The sequence below is a fragment of the Drosophila ananassae genome, chromosome 3L (assembly GCF_017639315.1).
Source record: "Drosophila ananassae strain 14024-0371.13 chromosome 3L, ASM1763931v2, whole genome shotgun sequence".
Taxonomy (NCBI): Eukaryota; Metazoa; Arthropoda; class Insecta; order Diptera; family Drosophilidae; genus Drosophila; species Drosophila ananassae.
This window is the reverse complement of record NC_057929.1, coordinates 4,232,613-4,251,963: the sequence shown is the minus strand read 5'-3', so window position 1 is coordinate 4,251,963 and position 19,351 is coordinate 4,232,613. Positions and strand designations below refer to the sequence as shown.

The 19,351-nt window shown below is 45.0% G+C and overlaps 1 protein-coding gene across 2 annotated transcripts; it reads right to left on the bottom strand.

The window, feature by feature from the left end:
• Positions 1-13: 13 nt before the first annotated feature.
• Positions 14-19,339, bottom strand: LOC6495606. Of its 2 annotated transcripts, none has more exons than XM_001959154.4 (8): positions 19,195-19,339; positions 18,621-18,712; positions 2,195-2,418; positions 1,936-2,117; positions 1,307-1,415; positions 1,117-1,238; positions 780-1,060; positions 14-717 (listed from the first exon to the last, which is right to left on the bottom strand). In XM_001959154.4, exons 2-8 carry the CDS (start codon positions 18,691-18,693, stop codon positions 467-469), a joined length of 1,242 nt encoding a protein of 413 aa, XP_001959190.2. In that variant the 5' UTR covers positions 18,694-18,712; positions 19,195-19,339; the 3' UTR covers positions 14-466. The 2 variants fall into 2 exon arrangements, with proteins under 2 accessions (XP_001959190.2, XP_032306475.1); XM_032450584.2 differs by having other exon boundaries at positions 19,117-19,275.
• Between the last annotated feature and the right edge of the window lie 12 nt (positions 19,340-19,351).

The window sequence follows — 19,351 nt, the reverse complement described above, 5'->3', positions numbered from 1 at the left end:
AGATCCGGCAAAGTACTTTCGATCAGAGTTAAGTTTAATCAATTAATTCGATTAGTTTAGACGTTAATTAAATTAGCTTAACAGTTACACTTAGGAGACTAGTAGGTGCTTATGAGTTAGACCGAGTTCATCAAGTTCTCCAATATATGTATGTATTTATATATATTTATAAGTGTTTTATGTATTTTTTTTTTAAGAATCACTGTTGTCTGTTTGTTTATTTTTGTTGTTCGTTTGTTTGTCGCAATGTCGCCTGCCATAAGTCGTAGAAAACTTAAGATACGAATACATTTAAAGTTAATTACGTTCTGTAAATGGCAGTTACATCAAGTATAGGTATATATTAGTAGTAAGGTAGTACATTAATATTCCCTCCTTCGTTCATTGCCACTGCACGCAATTCCGACCTGATTAGCATTCCTCCGTCCACATCTTGAGAGCTTTACTTGATTTACAACTTCTTCTTTTACATCAGCCGCCAACTCAGGGCACCCAGCAGCGTCCAGAGGAGGAGTGAAAGGCCCATCGATCCAGATCCAGATCCCGATCCTGAGGTGAGCTGCCCCAACTCCCGCTCGTCCACCACGAAGGCAGGCTGTGCGCTGGCCGGGGACCGATCCACGGCGCTGCTAACAAAGTTACCACGACTGTTCCGGGCTAGGCGCTGGTTGGCCAGCTTCAGCTCCTGGAGTTTCTCCTCCAATTGCAGTACCTCATCTGTAACGGGTTAAAGAGGAAATGTAATTACTATCCACGCAATAATCAGTCTTTAAACTTACTCTTGTTAACGCCCTCGATGTCCTGCACCTGCAGGAACATGGCCACCGAGATCTCGTAGACCTTATTCGCCGCATTCGCGTTGATCTCCCTCTTGCGCCTGCCGAATCCCACCTGGTTGTTGGAGCACTGGGTGCCCAGGCACTTGTCCAAGCAGACATTGACCGTGGCCCGGAACTGAACGTAGGAGGAGTCGGGGAACTTGAACGCCTTGAACTTCGCACTCAGAATGTCTCCGTCGATGGTGTTGAAGTTCTCAAACAGATAAGGATCCACAGTGCATCTGGACAGGATCAAGATGTTTATATGTGGCTTATATTCAATACTTTTTTATCTTACCCCTTGAAAATCAAGGTCTCCGAGGAGGTATGTGTATCAGTCACATCAAGATAATTGACACCCAAGCCATAAACTGGAGCCGAGTCCTCGTCAAGATTGATTTCCATGGTCAGAGGAGTTCCCTTTTTTTGTACAAAAGTAAAATAATTAATATTTTCCAATTATTATTAATAATAAGTTATAAACTCACCGATTTAACTGTCAAATCCCTGGTGAACTTCTGGCCATCCTGGCTAACTCCAATGGATAGCCTGGGCTCTGGGGCTCTTTTGGTCAGCGAGGTGGTGATCTCCAGGTCCCTGCAAGAGAATCGAATCAACTTGGTGAGAACAGCAATTGTAACTTAATGATCGGTGGGGGAAGGACTCCAACGGAGGCTATAAATCAACGCCGGGCAATGAAAAACAAACATTGTATTCGATCAGGTATGGGGCAGAGAGTGGGGGCTAGCCTCTGAGACAGACCCCGACACGCCCCGCAATTAAATTGGCCGTGGAGGTATTAACGCATATGAAGCCGCCGGCGTCGATTTGGCGGCTAATTACCTTCTGGTAATGGCAACTCTCGGAAAAGCCCGGAGAGAAACAGAGCAGCCAAGAGAAAAAAAAGAGAGTGGGAGGCAGCCAGATGGGTTGGATTTGATTTATGGCCCTTGGTTGGTTCTTAGCCATGCCTGGTCCAGGGCATTTAATATGCAATAAACTTTTGCATAGATTGCCCATAAAAATGTGCATAGATGCATTCTGTTTTTATGGGCAATTAAATGCCAGGGACAGAAACAGGAACTCCGATCCGGAGCGTGTGCCCTGGCAGACTTACTCGGGTTCCTGGAAACCCGCCGGCAGCACATCCCGCTTAACCAAGCCGCGTCCGCTGGAGCTGGTGGTGGCATTCATCATGACATTATAGGCGGGACTGCTTGTGGTGATGCATTTAACGCTGACGATCTCCTTGCTGTTAGCAGACTCTATAATAATTTTATGGTAATACACCTTCTTCCCCTGAAAAACGAGACAAAGAACGAGGGAGAGGATTAGAGGCATGGGGTCTCAATATGGGTGATCTCAGTTCCGCTTACCGTTAGCTGGTTAACCATCCTGGTGACCCCGCACTCGTAAAAGTCACTCAGCGACAGCCGGAACACGGCCAGCGATCCATCGATCTGCGGCTGGCAACGCACATCCGGATACCCCTTGAGTCCCTCCAGATAGATCTGCGGGGCGCTCTGATCCTTGCCCTCCGGCTCCGGCAGACCAATGTCGACCCTCATCTGATCCTCCGAGCAGTGCACCTTGTGGGAGCCTGAAAGTGGAAGAAAATGGAAACTGAATTGAGGCTGCCGTTTCCACATTTTTCGTATACGTTGCAAAAAGTGGGCTAGCATGTCGCACCAGAGATTGGAGTTGGACTGGATTCTGGACTGGGAAGTGGGGACTGTGGACTGGCTAGCCGACCACGCCCTCCCATCATCATCATCGTCATCATCAACGACGGACGTTGACGAGATGGACCCGAGCAGCAAACACTAAACAATTGCCAAACATAATTGCCATGTGCTGTGGAGCGAGTTTGTGTCTTAAGTCTTTTGTTTTACTCGCCACTTTACACTTGAACAAATAGCTAATTGCTCTATAAAAACAACATTTATGATAATCGAGTCACAGATTAGTTCAAATGAATTGGAATTTGTTAAAATTTGAATAATTTGGTACAATTTACAATAGAAATTTCTAACTTACGTACTGGGAGAACTAGAGTGTTCGAACTTTTGGGTTTAATATTTTTATGCCATCTAACGTATAGCGTGGTTTTAGGTGATATAGAAAACATCTATGCTATTTTTTCATGCATTTATTAGAATTAATTACTATTAAATATTTCTTAAGGCTATTTTTTTTTATCGTGCATCGTGATCTGCGTTGTCTTGTATCGAAGTGGCTTAATAAACTCGCAGGGCTACTTTCTGGGTTCCCGATGGAAAGCAAAAACCTGGCATTAGCCCCAGACATACTCACACAGTGCTTTGGTTTAGTTTGGTTCGCTTTGGCTCTCGCTTTGGCATAATTTTAGCCCGAGACCGAGCCCGAGCCCGAGCTCGAGCTGGGCAATCAAAATCTTATTACCGTCGAACATGTGTAGGATGCCACAAAATTATCGGCTTAAATGCTTTGCCGGCGAGGCCATTAGTTAGGCCAGGATTTGGAGCAAGCAGCAGGCTAGAACTAACCATCTGTCTTGAGATCACCGGCCATTGCCAATGCAGACGCAGACGCAGAAACTAATTTAAATAATTGACTCTAACTACTTAATCTTCTACTAATGGCCACGGAAAATATCGCAATTTCTGGGCGGAATTCGAATTGCCAACCCGCCGAACAGCACTCATTGGTAACCCGAGAGCCATAGACATGCGATAATTTGGTTTAATTAGCCAACGCGAGAGTGAAATCTAGCCGGGAACAATGAGATCGGGCCGTAAATGCGGAAAAGCGTTGGCTGAGGTAATTAAAAATGGCAATCCTATACTTTCCTCACCATGCTATACTGTTGTCCCCGTTGTGGAAAATGGAAAATTCTCAACCATTTCCATCTGTCTGTGACCGTGTAATCTGAGCAGCGGCCTCAAGGTGGGCGTAATGCAAGCGGCGCCCCAAGAAATTAAAATAAAAGCCATCCAGCCCACTATCCGAGGCACGACTTCCGCCCCAAAGGAATTCTACGGGAGATGGGGACTCACTGCTAAAGGAGAGTACTTATTATCGGAAAGGAAAGGAAAGCACCTAATAAAACAAATACGAAACTGAAGCATTATAAGACCACTAAGGATGCCGACAATGAGGCGTCGAAAAGGCTTGATGGACTTGGAATTACAAACCGACAGAGTGGCAGTGGCCACTCAATCTCCCAGAGCGGATGGAATGAAACTGGGAATGTGAGTTAGGCCCTAATTCTTGAGTAATTGGCCATAAAAGTGGAAGGTAATCTTGGTTGAATCAATTAAAATGTGTAGCATTCCTCTCAAAAAAAGAAAGATATAGGGTTGCAGATTTAAATGCCTTTAAACAGCTAACAAGTTTGAAGAACTAAAGGTGACTTAAGTGAAACAAAATAAATTAGATTTAGATCTTAACCTTTATTACTACAGCCTTTATAATCATTTTATGAAATAGTAACTGATATTATTATGGCCATAACAAATTGCCACAGCACTCTAGCCATAAGAAACCTACGTAATATTGAGCAATCCCAATATAGGCCTAGCCAGTTTCTTGGCCAATAAATACAATAAAGTTGTTGCCCCTGAGCCGAGACTGGTGGTGGGCGAGCCAGTGCGGACTGTGACTCGAAATAATTGAATTTCAAAATGGTCTGGCCCTTGCCGGCCTTTTCTGCAACTTCATTTATTGAATTTTTATTGCAGACCACTGATTACAATTTATTTGACACCATTTTTATGGGCCAAGCCAACTCGTGAGAACCCTAAACCGCTGCCAGGCTGCAAGGCTGCCAGAAAAATGACTGAAAAAATATAATGTTAGACACAGAACGAGGCTTAACCCACATTTATAAGGCATCATCTCCTTTGGAGCAGAACGGCGGAAGAGTTCTGAGAATCAGATTGAGTGGCAGAGTGGGAGGCCGGATCGAAGTCGGCATTAGCATTTAACCTGCAAACATGACAAATCAGCAAAACGTGCCACATGAGCAGGAGCTCTAAGCCAGCCCCACCGCCGCCGCCCAATCATGTAAGCAGCTTGTTGCCGCAGCCATTGAATGGGGGGCATAAATTTCCATTAACAATAAATTTAAAAGAAATAACATTACATTTGAAAATGACCCGTAGCGAAGTTCCAGGAAAAGCCTAAAAAGAAGGGAGTGGGGGATCATGTAAGAAATGGTCAAGAAAGACATTATTTTTATTGGCTTTTATGGTTGTGGGTAGAAAGATAGTTATACCCGGTACTGCCATAAACCATTTTCGAAGGCAGTTAAGGAGTTTCAAGTATATTTCTTCAAGTGCATCAAATATCATAGCCTCAGCTGTGATATTCGGGGAGTCATCAGCAGGCGAACATGGCTAGGAGATAGATAGACAGGACAGCATAGTCAGCACCAGGCGAGTGGTGCTTCCTCCGACTTGGCTATCGCCAATCAGCAGCCACGACAATGTTTTTGGCCCGGCTCTCGGCCTGGCTCTCCTTCAAACAATTTGGCAACAAATGTGCGCGCACAATCAAATGAATGCACAAATCAATAAGACAACAACATTGCAACACTGCAACTGCAACAGAAACAGCAACAGCAACAACGAAACGACAACTGCAACGTGCAAAATCGTTTACAAACTGACTTTAACTCTCAGCCAGGCTAAGACGGGAAGACTGTAAGACTGGAAGACTGGGAGGAAACCGCAGCTTAGGCCAAAATACCCGAATCATTGCCATGCAAATGGCATCTTTTTGTGGCCGCAGTCATCGCCAGCTTGTCTCTCTTTCCCACCAGTCTACCTATCTCTTTTCTGTTCCTCTAAGCGGCAGAAGAGCAGTCGTGAAAGGTGGGAACGACATCTCCTCCTACCACTTGCCTAGCCATTTCCCCCCAACACGGTGAGAAGTTGTAGTAGTTTCCTTATTTCAAAATACTCTTAACTCTTCAGTGACTTCTCTCAGTGTAGCCTTGGAGGCATGGGCTATGTTGCAACAATTGTTTCATGGCCGTGCCCACGGAGTGTGAGTGAGGAGGATCGGCGAGGCAAGTCTGGGATTGCAAGTGCAACTGCAATTGGAATCGTAATCGCAATTGCCATGGCCATGGCCACGGCTAGATTATGCAATTGTCTGACTCAATGTCCCCTCAATGCCCCCACCTCCACCTCCACCCCCATCTCAGCTCTGTCACTATCTCTGTCTGTGTCACTGTTCCCCCGTGTCTGTCCGGAGCGAGTGTGTTGGTGGGATTCGAGTCACGTTTGTGGCTGCTGGTGGCGGATCTGCTGCATCTGGGCGATCGGAGAACTGTTTTCGGGTCCCTCCCGCCCGTCAGCGGAGAAGTGTTAAGCCTGGAGGCGTCGTTTTCCACTCAACGGTAAACCGGGAGAGGGAAAACTCATCCAAACGGAGGAATTAAACAAGCGATTTGTCGGAGGTGGAGGTGCCATTTGTGACTTTCACATTTATGACAAGACTCTCCTCCAGCTGATAGCTGATGGCCAAGAATCCTGGCCTGGCCCCCCCATACACTCACACACACCCTCCTACTACTACTTACTCTTTACTATCAAAAGAAAGAAATTGCCCGGCCTGGCATGGCCTGGCTTGGGCCACTAACTTGACACACACGACGCACGATTATCATCAATCTGCTGGCTGGCCGTGGCACAGGAAATACTGGTAATTTTCCCAATGCCATTCCCGATTGGCCCCCATCCCCTTCCCCAGTTGGCCTCATCATCCTTCTCAATGACCAATTACTCTTAACGGCCATGCATACAAAATAAATTAGAAAACCTCAACTGCAGCTGGGATAATGGGATGGGAGCAGCCTCGTATAAAGGGGGGATTTTCTGGGAGAAGGGGAGTGAGAGAGGCGCTCCCCTCCCGCCGGGTCAGCGCCAGCTGCCTCCCAACTGGGTGTTGGCCGGGCCTAATGGCTCCCCCAATATGCTAAGCTGTGTCAATGTGTCAATGTTGCCGCGTAAATCCATCAAAATGCACTGGGGAACTCAATAAACAAACTTGTTTAGTCCGGTGGCCAGTGGATGGGAAGTGGGTGTGCCGGGAGAGATGATGGCCACTTAAAATGGACTCTGAGATAGCAGACGAGCCACTACAAATGTGATAATTACCAGGAATTTAGCAGATCTTCAGGCTCCCACACAACAAACTAAAATACAACCTATTTCCTTTCAAGCCCCTTAGTCCGGCTACCGTGTGCTCACTGTACAGTAGCTTCACGTTGTGGCAACCACAGCAAATTGGCATTCGTTCCAGCCTCTTGAGCCACTCGTCAGTGGAGTGTCTTCTCCTCGGCCATTATCGGCCAACAGGTCTGTCTTTGTTAATTGTTTCAAATGACGCAATTGCCGACTGCCATTTATAGAAGTTCGATTCCGTCAGCTGATTGCGTCAATGGGCCAGCATCTTCTCAGCCAGTTCTCGGCTCGGATAGCTGCAGCAGCCGGAAGCTGTGAGCCCCGCCTGGTGGTCAATCAATAGCCACGCATTAAGGCCAAATACTAAGCCAATGAGTTGCGTCTTTCGGCGAGTCCCCTCTCGACCCACTCGTTTAGGCCACTTAAACGATGCGCCTGATCAATTGGCCAGGCGGACGAAAACCGATGCAAACATGGCTGACAACTGGCCGCACATTTGGCCATATTTAAAACATGAGACTCGAAGCGATCCTCCCTCCTGGTTTTCAGTTTTTCAGTTAACAGATCTGCACAAACGGTAAATCGCAACCAAGGCGACTGTGTCTTGGCTCACTTGGCGTGAACATTATGCGCAGCTGGCTAATTAAATTACACAACAGTTTAGACATGAGTGCCGAAGCCAATGCCAACAGAAACAAAAAAAGAGCGACTCTGCTCTTAGCGGATGAACAGTAAACCCGGCCGAAAGCCGAAAGAACGGATGGCAGGCCGGGCGGGCGGCTGTTGGCCATGACTTTGACTTTGTGCCCGGTCTGGTGGGGTTGGCTTAGAGGAGTTGGCTTAATGCTTAGCCGGCGTCAACTGATGTAAATGTAAATGTTGCATGCAAAAAGCTGCTCCAAGCTGCCACCTCATGTGGCATTGTGTATTGGATACACACGGCCGGCATGACTGGGCCCAAAACGGTCTACTCCTCCTCGAACTCCATCTAGCCGGGTTTTGGCCATGGCCACCTGATGGTCGCAGGCTGATTTTTTGGTTCGAAGCAAGCAGAGGGGAGGAGAAGTTTGTGCAAAATTTATTAATTGCCCAGGTGAGAGGCGGTGAGCCGTCAACCAATCAACTCGACTCAGGTGCATCTGCATCGTCTTGTTACGCGATGTGAGTTCATGCATTTGGCTTGAATTAATTTGGCCTTGTTAGCCCCCCGACTTGATGACAAATGCGTGACGTAACTGTAAACCGGTGGGCGCCCTTTTCTCTTACATCCATCTCCCTTGACAATTTGTCACGTTCATTGTTCAGCCAACAAGTACAGGGAAGCCTTGTGACAAAGCCATTATATACTCCACTCTTTGCTTAGGATTAGAAACTGTTTCTTGGCCTTTAACTACCTCTTTTGATAGCCAACTTTCTAGAATAATCCCCAAAAATGATTTTGCCATTATTGCCAATCTCTACTGTACTTAACTATTCGCACATTCACTCATTCATTCGCTTATTTACACATTTTTTAGTTGGCGGCGCTCCAGCACTTGCTAAATTGTTGGTTTCCGCCTCGACCTGCCTGCCTGCCTGCCTGGCCCCTGCCGTTGTTTAAGCCAAATTGCTCTTGCCAACAACTAGCTAAGATCCAAATCGGCCACAAACCGCCAGTACAGAACAAGTTGTATTTACCGCTAAGAAGTTTTGAACGAAAGCGAATGGCTTTGTTCCTACACTATTGAGTCATTTGCTTAGGGTGGCATCAGAATGCGATTAAACACACTGAGAGAATTCTCTGGTGGAGCTTGGCTAACAGCTAATGGGTTAATGGGGGGCTCCGAAGATGAAGCTCTACAGCCTCTCCCCAGTTAACTGTATAGCGAAGACAAATTAATAAGAAAATACTTAGAAGTGGCTGTAATCATGCGAATTAATTCAATTTCCAGCACGAGAAAGTGTTGTTTTTGTTCTGCCATTGCCATCGGATCGTTGTGGCCATTTTTGCAGCTAATCTTACCAAAGGAATCGCATGAAATGGCCAAGACCAGAATCGGGCTGAGACCAATGCGGCATATAATTGCATTTTCTTTTTACGTAATGGCCGAACGGCAGCGACGTCTGTTGTTGGCCAAGGCCTGATGCCTTTTTACGCTTAATTGGCCATAAAAGCTGATGCCGCTTCCACTACCCCTACCACTAGCACTGCCACAAACGAGACTTTCATTGCCCGGCATCATTGCCCTGCAAATCTCATTTATCAAATGAATTCTATTCGATATCCATCTGACACATTTCTGTGGGCGATGACACACAAAATTTTGTTGGTTTTCGACTGTCCCGATCGGCAATTAATCAAACGATTATGGGCCAGACCGTATCCATCGATCGTACACCTATTGATCCCTCAACCCAATTGCTAATTGTGGCCCCAACACCGGCCCAAAAGTCCATGGGCATCTTAGCCAACAGCTCTCACAATTATCGATGGGGTCAGCACATAAATCTCCTCGGGGGTTAGGCTAATCAACCCAAAAGTTATCCAAGCCAGGAAAGAATAGAAATGTTTCGGGGAAACACTTATAAAAAATGGTGATTCATTGGAACAATACAGGCTTGTCTAAATATTATAATGTAGCTTTTATATATCTCTTCCAAGTAATGAAGGATAGAATCAAAGAACCAATGAAATATTTAATTTATTTCAAATACTAATACCAAGGGACTAATCTCAAACACCATTTTTCTCCCAGTGTCCCAGAACACTCGCAGATACTTCGCACATATATGGGACAACCGACTGACCAAGTGACCGCCAGCCAAAATAGCAACAACTTTGAAATTTATTACAGTTGCAATCTGAAAAGCTGGCTGGGATAGGAAGGTTGTATGGTGGAGCGATGCAGGATGGGTTATTTTGAAAGCGGTAATATTTTACTTGGCTGGAGGAGGTTGGAGTGCCTTAATGCCCAAAATCGTTACCCGTGGGCGTTGTCGCGGCCACATTTGGGCATTTACCATAGAGTCCAAAACGGCTTTTGGAAGAGACTCTTTGGTGCATCGGTGGTTCGGTGACGGTGTCGTGTTTTGGCCCACACCTGCAATTGACATTATTATTTGGCCGAGTCCGCGATGATTGCGTGTAGGAACTTGCGAGCCAAGGAGACTAGGAGTTTTCAGGAAAATAAAAGGGAAGAAGAGACAGCCTTCGGTGCCGGAGTGGGCCAAGTTGATTTATAATTGTCCAACTGGGTTTTTGGGTAGGCATTCCATTCTACGCATCTTGATAAGTGCGTAGTTTATGGCCGGGCCGAGTATATGCGGGTTAACTTGCATCTGGCCACGGTCATCGCTTTTCCGCCAGGTACAAACTTGTTGAAAGGCACTTGGCCATGTACTCTCAGTCACTACCCATGAACCATGGTTGTACGGAGTACGTACTTTGGACTATGGAGTATGGAGTATGGAGTGTGTGTAGTATGGAGTTCTGATGATCGCATGCCTGGCCATCTGGGCACGTTAATAACCGTTTTTGACATGCCAAGCAGCATTATTAACAGCATTTTCTTCTCCTTTTATTTATATCTCTCTGACTATTCTGCCTCCTCTTCAACGGCTATTTTGTTTGAGTTTCAGTTTGAGTTTGCCTTTGAGTTTGCGTTTGTCTACGGCTCTTTTTTAATTGCCGGGGCTAAAAGGGAGGAGCGGTCTGGGCGACATTTTAATTGAAATTCTACGGAAATGGCATGAATGAATGCTGCAACAGTCACCACCACACCACATCTTCTCCTAAGTAGTGTTTCGGGCTTGAGATGGAAATCTGTGGAATCGCTGGATCTTGTTTGGTCGCATTATGCAACCGCAGAGGGCATTATGCGTCATCATCTGGCTCCAGCTTAGCTCCAATCCAGAACCAATTTGCCCTCAAAGAAAAGCGAAACCATTGCTGCATTGAATCGAGGAATGGAATGCAGAATCGCCTGCTTCCTGGATGCCTGAGCATTTGGCAGTTGGGCTGGGTTGGGGTTTTTTTGGTTTAAATTGCTTGATTTGACCGCTGGCTAACTGTCTTCGCCCGCTGCCGCTTCCTGATCCTATACCTCAAATATCCATTAAACTAGACGGTATCGGGTATACTGACATTTATCAGAAAGTGGTTATAACTTATGGACTTTTATTCTTGGATGCTTACAAGCTTCCAACTATGTTAAGCGAAAAGTAAATCCTACAAGGATATAAGACCATCCTCCGACCTTGAACCCTTTGAAATACTACATACGGTATCCTTCAGTCGTTACCCATTCAAGTGTGGCGTCTTAACTTGTTCATTTTTTCGGGATATGCATCTTAGGCATTTCTTTTCAATTACCAACCCACCAGCCTGTGGTTGCGGTTAACTCCCCGTTTGCCATGTAATTTGGACTTCAAACGCATTCACGTGTTGCAGTTGATGCTGCTGCTGTTGATCTTTCTTCTCTTTGCGAGCAGCTGCAGGCGGTGCTAGGCAGGCGCATATCAAAAGACTTAAGACACGAACTGGCTCCTCGTTAGTCGCTATGGAAGCTTGATATCTGGGAAGCTAGCTCGAAAGGTGGAAAGCAAAACTTTATGAGTCTGATCCAGTTCATTTGGCCATGCGGAATTTTTACAGTTGCATCCGACGGACGCATTCGTAAATTGTGTTTTGGCTCGATTTGGACGGGAAAGGAATTCAATAAATTAATTGACAAGATCAACACTTATATGCCGATTTTATCGCACTCTGCAAGACAGACAGGTGGCTGTTTTTCATGCGCTGATGAGTTTGGCCATTAAAAACGGAAACTCGCGGATAATTAAATGGCAAACTTTTAATCAGGTTACCCCGAAATGAGTGACTGACAGGGGGAGACGAGATAAGAAAATGAAAAGCCCACATAATGACATTAAAAAGTCTCTTAGTTACCTCCTACTTCTAGTCGCTTCTCTTTTTTAATGCCGTCGTTATTGTTGTCATTAAAAGGCAACCACAACAGAAACAACAACTAACTAACACTAACCAACTAAACTCTCTCCCTCTAAGCCACTTTTTGTGTTTTCATTTTTAGTTTTTTTTTGTTTTTTTTTGTTTTGCAATGTCATTGACTTTGGTGCGTGCGTGTGCAAATTGTGTTTTGAATTCAGATGGAGCCTCATGCGATGACAGACCGACCACCAAACACCAAACACAGGCAACAGGTACAGTGAATATCAGCTACAAGGATCTATAGGGGAATACATACTTTTAAGATCCCAAAAAGACGATTATCTAAGAGGTTTCTTCAACTAAGGTGTCCTAACTGAGATACATATTTACTTCTTTTTGGTTGAAAATAATACAAGTAGCTATGGAAATTATATTACTTCTACATCTTTAGGAGTACACCATTATGTAGTACTTTTTACAACTAGTACTATATTTTAAAGCTTAAAAATTCCAATTATTTTTGATGAAAAGTATATATGTGTGTAGGCCCTTAAACGAACTTGAACTGTACCTTCTACAGCCAACAATTTGCTTTTTAAAATCTATTTTCCATTAAAAAGAAACCGAAAAATAAAAGTCTTTTGAATGTGGAGCTTCGGTCAGTGACTCCTTCACCAAATAAAAAAGACTATATCTATTCATCACACATCTGGAACTCATGTCGTCAAAGAAATAGGTGCCTTTGTTGGCCAATTCTTGCATAACATATTTTAGCCTTGTGCTAAAGTGAAAAGAATAAAAGATACAATAGCATTATAGCACTAGAACTCTCGATGATCAATCTTAAATTCTGCAATCTTGCAATGCTGCAACAGCGAATCAATCCGTAAGGTGGAAAAGAGCTGCAATCTCCGAGTTGGACAACAAATAAATATGATAAATTTGCCACATGCAGTTAGACATGCAATTTATCATGCAGCGGGAGTGTGAGGTGGAAGAAGCACAAAAATAAAAAAATATAAAGAAGAAAGAACGCTCCCCGTCGTTGCGGGTCAGAGCGTCTAATAGATTAAATAAATTTCGCATAAATTATGCAATTGTGGCAAGCCATAACTCTTGCCACAGGTGCCCGAGGGGAGCCGTCTTACGCACTCCATACCGACTATCTTTCCTTCTTGCTTTCCTTGACTCTTGGATAGTGTTGCTTTTTTTACGCCTTATTAATTTCCATGTGGAGAGGAGCTGATCCTGTTCTGGCGCTTCTCAGATCTTCTGGTGCTCCGTTATCCCGGCTGTCGGCTGCGTTTGAAAAGCTCCATGTTCTACGCAGTTTGCATTTCGCATTTGGTAATTAAAAACCCAACGAGCCGCTTGGTGACTCCAACTTGGCTCTAACGGTAAGCAGGTTGGTTGGACGGTTGCTCGGTTGGTCTTGATGGTCGGAGTTGCTCTCCTCTCGAGCGCCCACCAGGATTAGCTACAGGTTTCCTCCTATCGCCTACTACTCTTCACCCCGTGGCCATTTGAAAATTTACATAATATTTGCTCTAGATTCCATCTTGTCCCCGCGGGCTACTTTCACACGCATAAACCAAGTCGGTTCGGGCCAGGCCTGCCAGAGAGAGATCTGCCGTCTGCCATCTGCCGTCTCCAGTTGGCGGCTTATCAGGCCTCATAAATATATTCCCTGGCTCGCCTTTGGGCCATCTACGCTTGACAATTTCTTTACCAACTTGGTGGCACTTTTTGCGCGAAATGAGAGCGGAGATTAATGGACAAAGTGAAAGAATGTTTGGAATTAAAGAGCCAACAGGTGGTAAGGCCTTCTTTAGAAGGTGTAAGTAAGGCTTAAGGTTTCCTATTGATTCTAAATATTTTATTTGTTTACCCAACAAGTCTAATTTACATACTTCTTCGCGCCTTTGTTTGCCCAACTAACAAACCATAACCAATAGGATTTAATAATTATACTATTTAATTAGTTCCCATGGCAATTATTCTTTTGTAATTAATTTAAAGCCTTAAACTCCATCACTTACTCTTCCTGCCATAAACATCAAACTGTAATCCAATAGAGCCACAAGACCATAAACATAATTATACATAAAACATAAAATTATACATCCAATAGGTAAATCCCATTTGTTATTAAGTCCGATTACAGTATATGAATCACATGACACTGGGGCCTTTGTCTACAGATCCCATAAAATTATTCAGTTTCTCCTTTTTAGCATTCATGTTCACATGCAAGACATGCAAATTTTTTGCATTGCAGTTAGTTGCTGTTGTTGGCTGGGATTTAGCTGCTGTTGGGCTGTTTCAACTGCTGCATCTTGGCCTAATACAATTAGTCTTGTGTAATACGCATGCCTGGTGCTCTCTGGTGCTCTGCTAGCCGCGGGCCGGCTGTCGGGCTGTGAAGTTGGCTGGGTAGCCAGCCCGGAGGAGTGGCGAACCCGTTAGTGGTCGAGTACATATACAGTTATCGTTTTTTTTTTTTTTGCCCCAACTCCTTTCTCCTTCTCTCTACACATTTACGCAATTCGCGCCACACGCCACACACAACACACCACACACATGTGTGTATGCGGCGGAGTCGCCACCGATCGAAATTGCCTTGGGAGTGGAGCGCGAATTGATTGTGGCCAAAACGGTGGTAGCCACCGCAACAAAAGCTGAAAGCCTTTTGCGGCCGCACACACCCCCCGCCGGCGTTGTCAGATTTTGTTCGCTCCTCCAACTGCGATTTCGACTACCAACTTGTTGCCAAAATGGTCAGTGCATAACGGTACACACGCCAATCGCTGCAGTTGGCCCAGAGAGTTGGCAGCAGGCCCGACTTTGGCAGCTGAACTAATTAAATCCACATAAAAACTTAAGTCCAATCGAGTGAAGTTGTCCTTCTTGTCCGACACAGCAATCGGATGATTATTCAATAAAAACAGGGCCGGGCCAACAAAGAGATGGCCAACACTTGATGACAAATGCCTGGGCGGCCAAAAGGGCGCTCGCAGTCTGGCCTTCAAGTACTGGCCAGTCCCTCAATCTGGCTGCTCCCAGTTCGATCTGTTCTGGGCCCTTCAAGTGAGCCGCCTCTATTCGATTTGCTCGTTTTGTTATCGCCAGCTTTTAATCTCCCCATTGCCGCACAAAGGTCTTGGCCAGGTGCTCTCCCTTTGCCACTTTTGCCCCGGCAGAGTTTGTGGCCAGGTCTATTTCCAGCTAACTCACAGCGGGCATGTAATATGAGGGGCAGGGCCAAGAGCCAGGACGCATTGTTATAGCCCAACTAACTTAACCCCAATGGAATCTTGAAAGAATAAAGAAATTTTTAAAAATAATATTCATTTTAAAAAAGAATATTCAACTCCTTTACCCGTTAGATACTTTTCGTATTCGTATCTCATCTATATGTATCTTGTATCCTGTCACTCCAACTGCACTCAGACTTCTCTGGGTCAAGAGCTACACTGAGTGCCATCAATGGGTTAAGAGATCTGGTGGGGAAGAGGAAAAAGGCTGGAGGGGATTCAGGAGCAGGAGCATCAATGTTGCAGACACGAGTCTGCACCGAGGCAGCGGCTCGATTTTATTAGCTTAGCAAAAGGCTTTGATTGTTCTTGTTCCTCTCGATGTTGCTGCTTTTGATGTTGCTGTGGCTGTTGCAGCTGGAGTTGTTGTTGTTGTTGTTGGTGGCATGGCCTGTTGCGCCTGTCTAGACAGACGATTTTTCACACACACACACAGTGCAGCAGCGACCAGAGCTGGACTTGCTCTAAAATTGGCATTTTTCGCACACATAAGGCAAAAATGTAAAGCGAAGTCAATTCGATGGCCAAGAGACCAGGCCAAAGTCAAAGCCATAGCCAAAGCCAGAGCCAGAGCCAAGAGACCTGGACGAAGCCAAAGCCGAAGCGGTTTATTTGCCTTGTGTGGCATCGCAGCTTCATCATCATCATCTTCATCATTGTGGTCATCCCAAAGCCAAAGTCAGTCTCCTACTCCAGCTCAGACTCCAAGTCCATGTCCGATTCCCGGCTCTTAAACTGAGGTTGAGCCTGAACCCGCTGGCATAATGTGGCGCAACATGGACATCCATACGGACCAGGGTTTGGACCAGAACCTGGACACTCTTCTTTCTTTATTAATTCTTTATAATTTCTTTATTATTACGAGGAGCGTTCAGTCGGTTGTCCTTTTAGGTCCACCACTCTCGGCCAACTGTCACAGATCCCGGTCGCCTGCGACTGGGCTGATCATTATTGTTCCATGGTTGCTCCATGTTTTCTGCTCCTCGCCCGCTCACAATGCCAATGTCAATGTTTTGTCTTAATACGACAATGCTCGATGCTCGATGGTCGATGGTCGTTGGTGGATAGTCGATGGCTGGCTTGACTAGCATGTTATTTAAATGCAGTCTCGTTGTTGCTGGGGAGTGAGGATTTACAGCCTCCCAGGTAAACGACAATTTATTATATTTATATGGCCAGTTCGTTTCTTAAGTCATTCGTTCGTTCTGGCCATAAATTAAACGATCTTGATGTTGATGCGCTCGTCTGGCCGTCGGAGGACGCTGCACAAGGTCGCGTGTTGCTGCTCACTGCCGCCCAGCAGTCGGCAATTAAACGAGTTAATCACAGTTCGATGATTTGTCAGCTGGAGAGGAGCCTGGCCGCTTCGCTAATCGCCAGGGAAGGTCAATCGCCAGCCCACCCATCATTATGTGCACTCGAGGGTGAAGTTTTTTCCCTCCGCCAGTGGGATGACATCATATTCGGAGGAAGGCGTTTTGAAACTCCCATACAGAGGAAATCATTAAATAGATTTAAGATTTTTTTAAGTTTTTATAAGGTATTTTTAGTAGAAAATTCAATCTGTCGTAGTCATAAAAAGTAATCACAAACTGCAATATGATGTTCATTGTTACAGCTTGTGTTAAAATTTTATTAGCCTTTTGATTAAAAATATGAATAAATGATTTTATTCGCTATTTATAAACAAAGTTACAATGAAAATATACAAGTCTTTTCTAATTTTAAACCACAATAGAATTTATAAAATTTAAACAACTATGATTCATATTTTCCCCCAAGGCCTTGTTATTTAATTTCCCACATTATTATTCGAGTTTTTTAAAGCAAATCTAGATTTCTCTTTAGTTTACAAAACAAAAAATATATTTCATAATCATTTAACAAAAAAACCTCTTGTTTATCTCAACTTTTTATTGAATCAAATATTTTTTTAAATGACTAATCCCCGACTTCTTTTGGTCTCAGCCAGACTTTTACTTTCTCTAGGTTTCGCTTTAGTTATCCCTGCCACGCCCACTCAGCAGCCACCTATCACCCGCAACCCGGCATTTGGCGGGCAAGTTATAATTTAGCTTTCAGCTTTGTCTGACGCTGCTGACTAAGCGATCCAGGCTAAGACCGAATCTAAAGCTGAGACTCCAAGCAGCAGCAGCAGCAGCGATCTTGGCGCTCGGACTCTCGGTCTCGCTTGGCTCGCCAGTAAATTATAGCCTCGTCTGCAGCTTTTTCCTTATATTTGTTTATTTGTTTGGTTGTTTGGTTGTTTGTTTGTCGGTGTGTATCCATAGAGAGAGATGTATTCGTATCGGTTTTGTGTATTTTTAGGCTGCATCTTAATTCCAGAGACCAGACCAGTTCGCCTACACGAGCCGAATGTCGTCCGTTGTTTGGCTTTTATTTTTCGCTTTTATTTCTTCATTTTTCTCGCGTAATGTTCTTTTGCACTTGGCATTTAACAACAGGGGGATTTTGTTTCTGATTGCCTTTTAATAAGCCAACTCGAACCACCGATTCTTGACCACCATTCTTCTGATCGTTCAATGTGGTCTTTATGACTCGGTGGCTATATATATTTGTATCTTATAGATAGGTAGGTTGGTCGGTACGTACTACGTATGTACATATATATATTTCCCGTCGATATTATCGTGTTGCCTTGGTAGTGTTTTTATTTAATTTTTTATTTTTATTTTTGGCGTGTCATGTTCCTTTCCCAGCACTGCCACTGCTGCTGTTGTGTTTGTGTAGGTGTCTTGTTTGGTCTTTTGTTTTTTCGCCGCGCTCGCTGGTCGGTTTGTTTGGCTGTTTGTTGTCTTGCCTGTGTAAGGCAACTTGCAGGGGCAGCCAAGTTAATGAGTAATGTGCTAGGGCTTTCGGGGAATATATACATATGTATATCCATAACATACGTAAGTATGTATGAAAGGAAGAATATGGCAAACGGCATGCATATATGGCAGAAAGAGCGACTGAGTGAATCATGACAGGGCCACACTTGAGACGCTCCCAACTTCATTAGAGCGCGAGTTCGTTGCCTCAGTCTTTTGATTTTTGCCCGAAACAGGCGAAAAAAAAAGTAAAGTGAAAAATAAAAAGCTCGATCGCCCGCCCCCGTCAAAGTGAAGATCGTTATACTGATGATTCGGCCATCACTCCAAATGGCCACAAATTGTGTGTGTACTCCACTCGACGACTACGACGACGGAAAACGAGGTCACTTTAACGGCTTTAGCAAAATTTTGAACGAGTATATGTACTTTTGTATTTCATTGCGCTCGGCGAATGACATCATGCAGCTTCGTGGGAGCTCTCCAAGCTCTACTCGTGCATTTTAAGCTTAAATTGTATTTTTATTTTATTATTATGTTTGTATTAAAGTAGAGCTTACCTTTGGCTTGGGCTAATCCACAGAAGAGGGCCGCCAGCCACAGAGAGCGCCACATTTGCATTGAAAGCAACATTTTCCAAAAAATTTCGGATCTAATTGGTCGGGGGAAAACGGAAAGACAAACGGAATATTATTATAACCATTTTGACCGAACGGCACATGCTCCACAAGCGGAGCCAGGCCACAGCATTTCATTTGTATTCTTTTTTTTTTTTGGCCTTTTGTCGTTTTCACAGACACACCACTGCACACACACAGCAAATTATTATGAAACAAAGCCAGTAGTAAGGCCGAGAGACTGCCAGTGAGCCAAGATCTGAGAACTGAAGACTGAGAGCCGTCAAGTGGCAGGCTGGCAGGCTAGCTGGCTTGCGGCGGCGAATGCCCAACAAATCAAAACCCAAATGACAACGGGCAACGGGCAAATAAAAAACGAAACAAGCCGCGAACAGCACACATCACATCACCGCACAGAACAACCCGGAGCGGGGCTTACTTGTCGTCGTCGTCGTCGTAGTCTTCGTATCGTCGTTGTCGACTAACTTGGCTAACACAATATGTGGGGGAAACTCACAAATCGAGACTACCGACGAGCACGTCCAAGCGGTTCGCTAGTCGCCAGGCAACTGACTCCCGGCTGGAACTTCTGCAGCGGCGAAGCCAAAGCCGGAGCGGGAGAGCCCGAGGTGTCAGTCGGATGGTGGTCGGCCGGTCGTCCGGTCGGTTGTGAT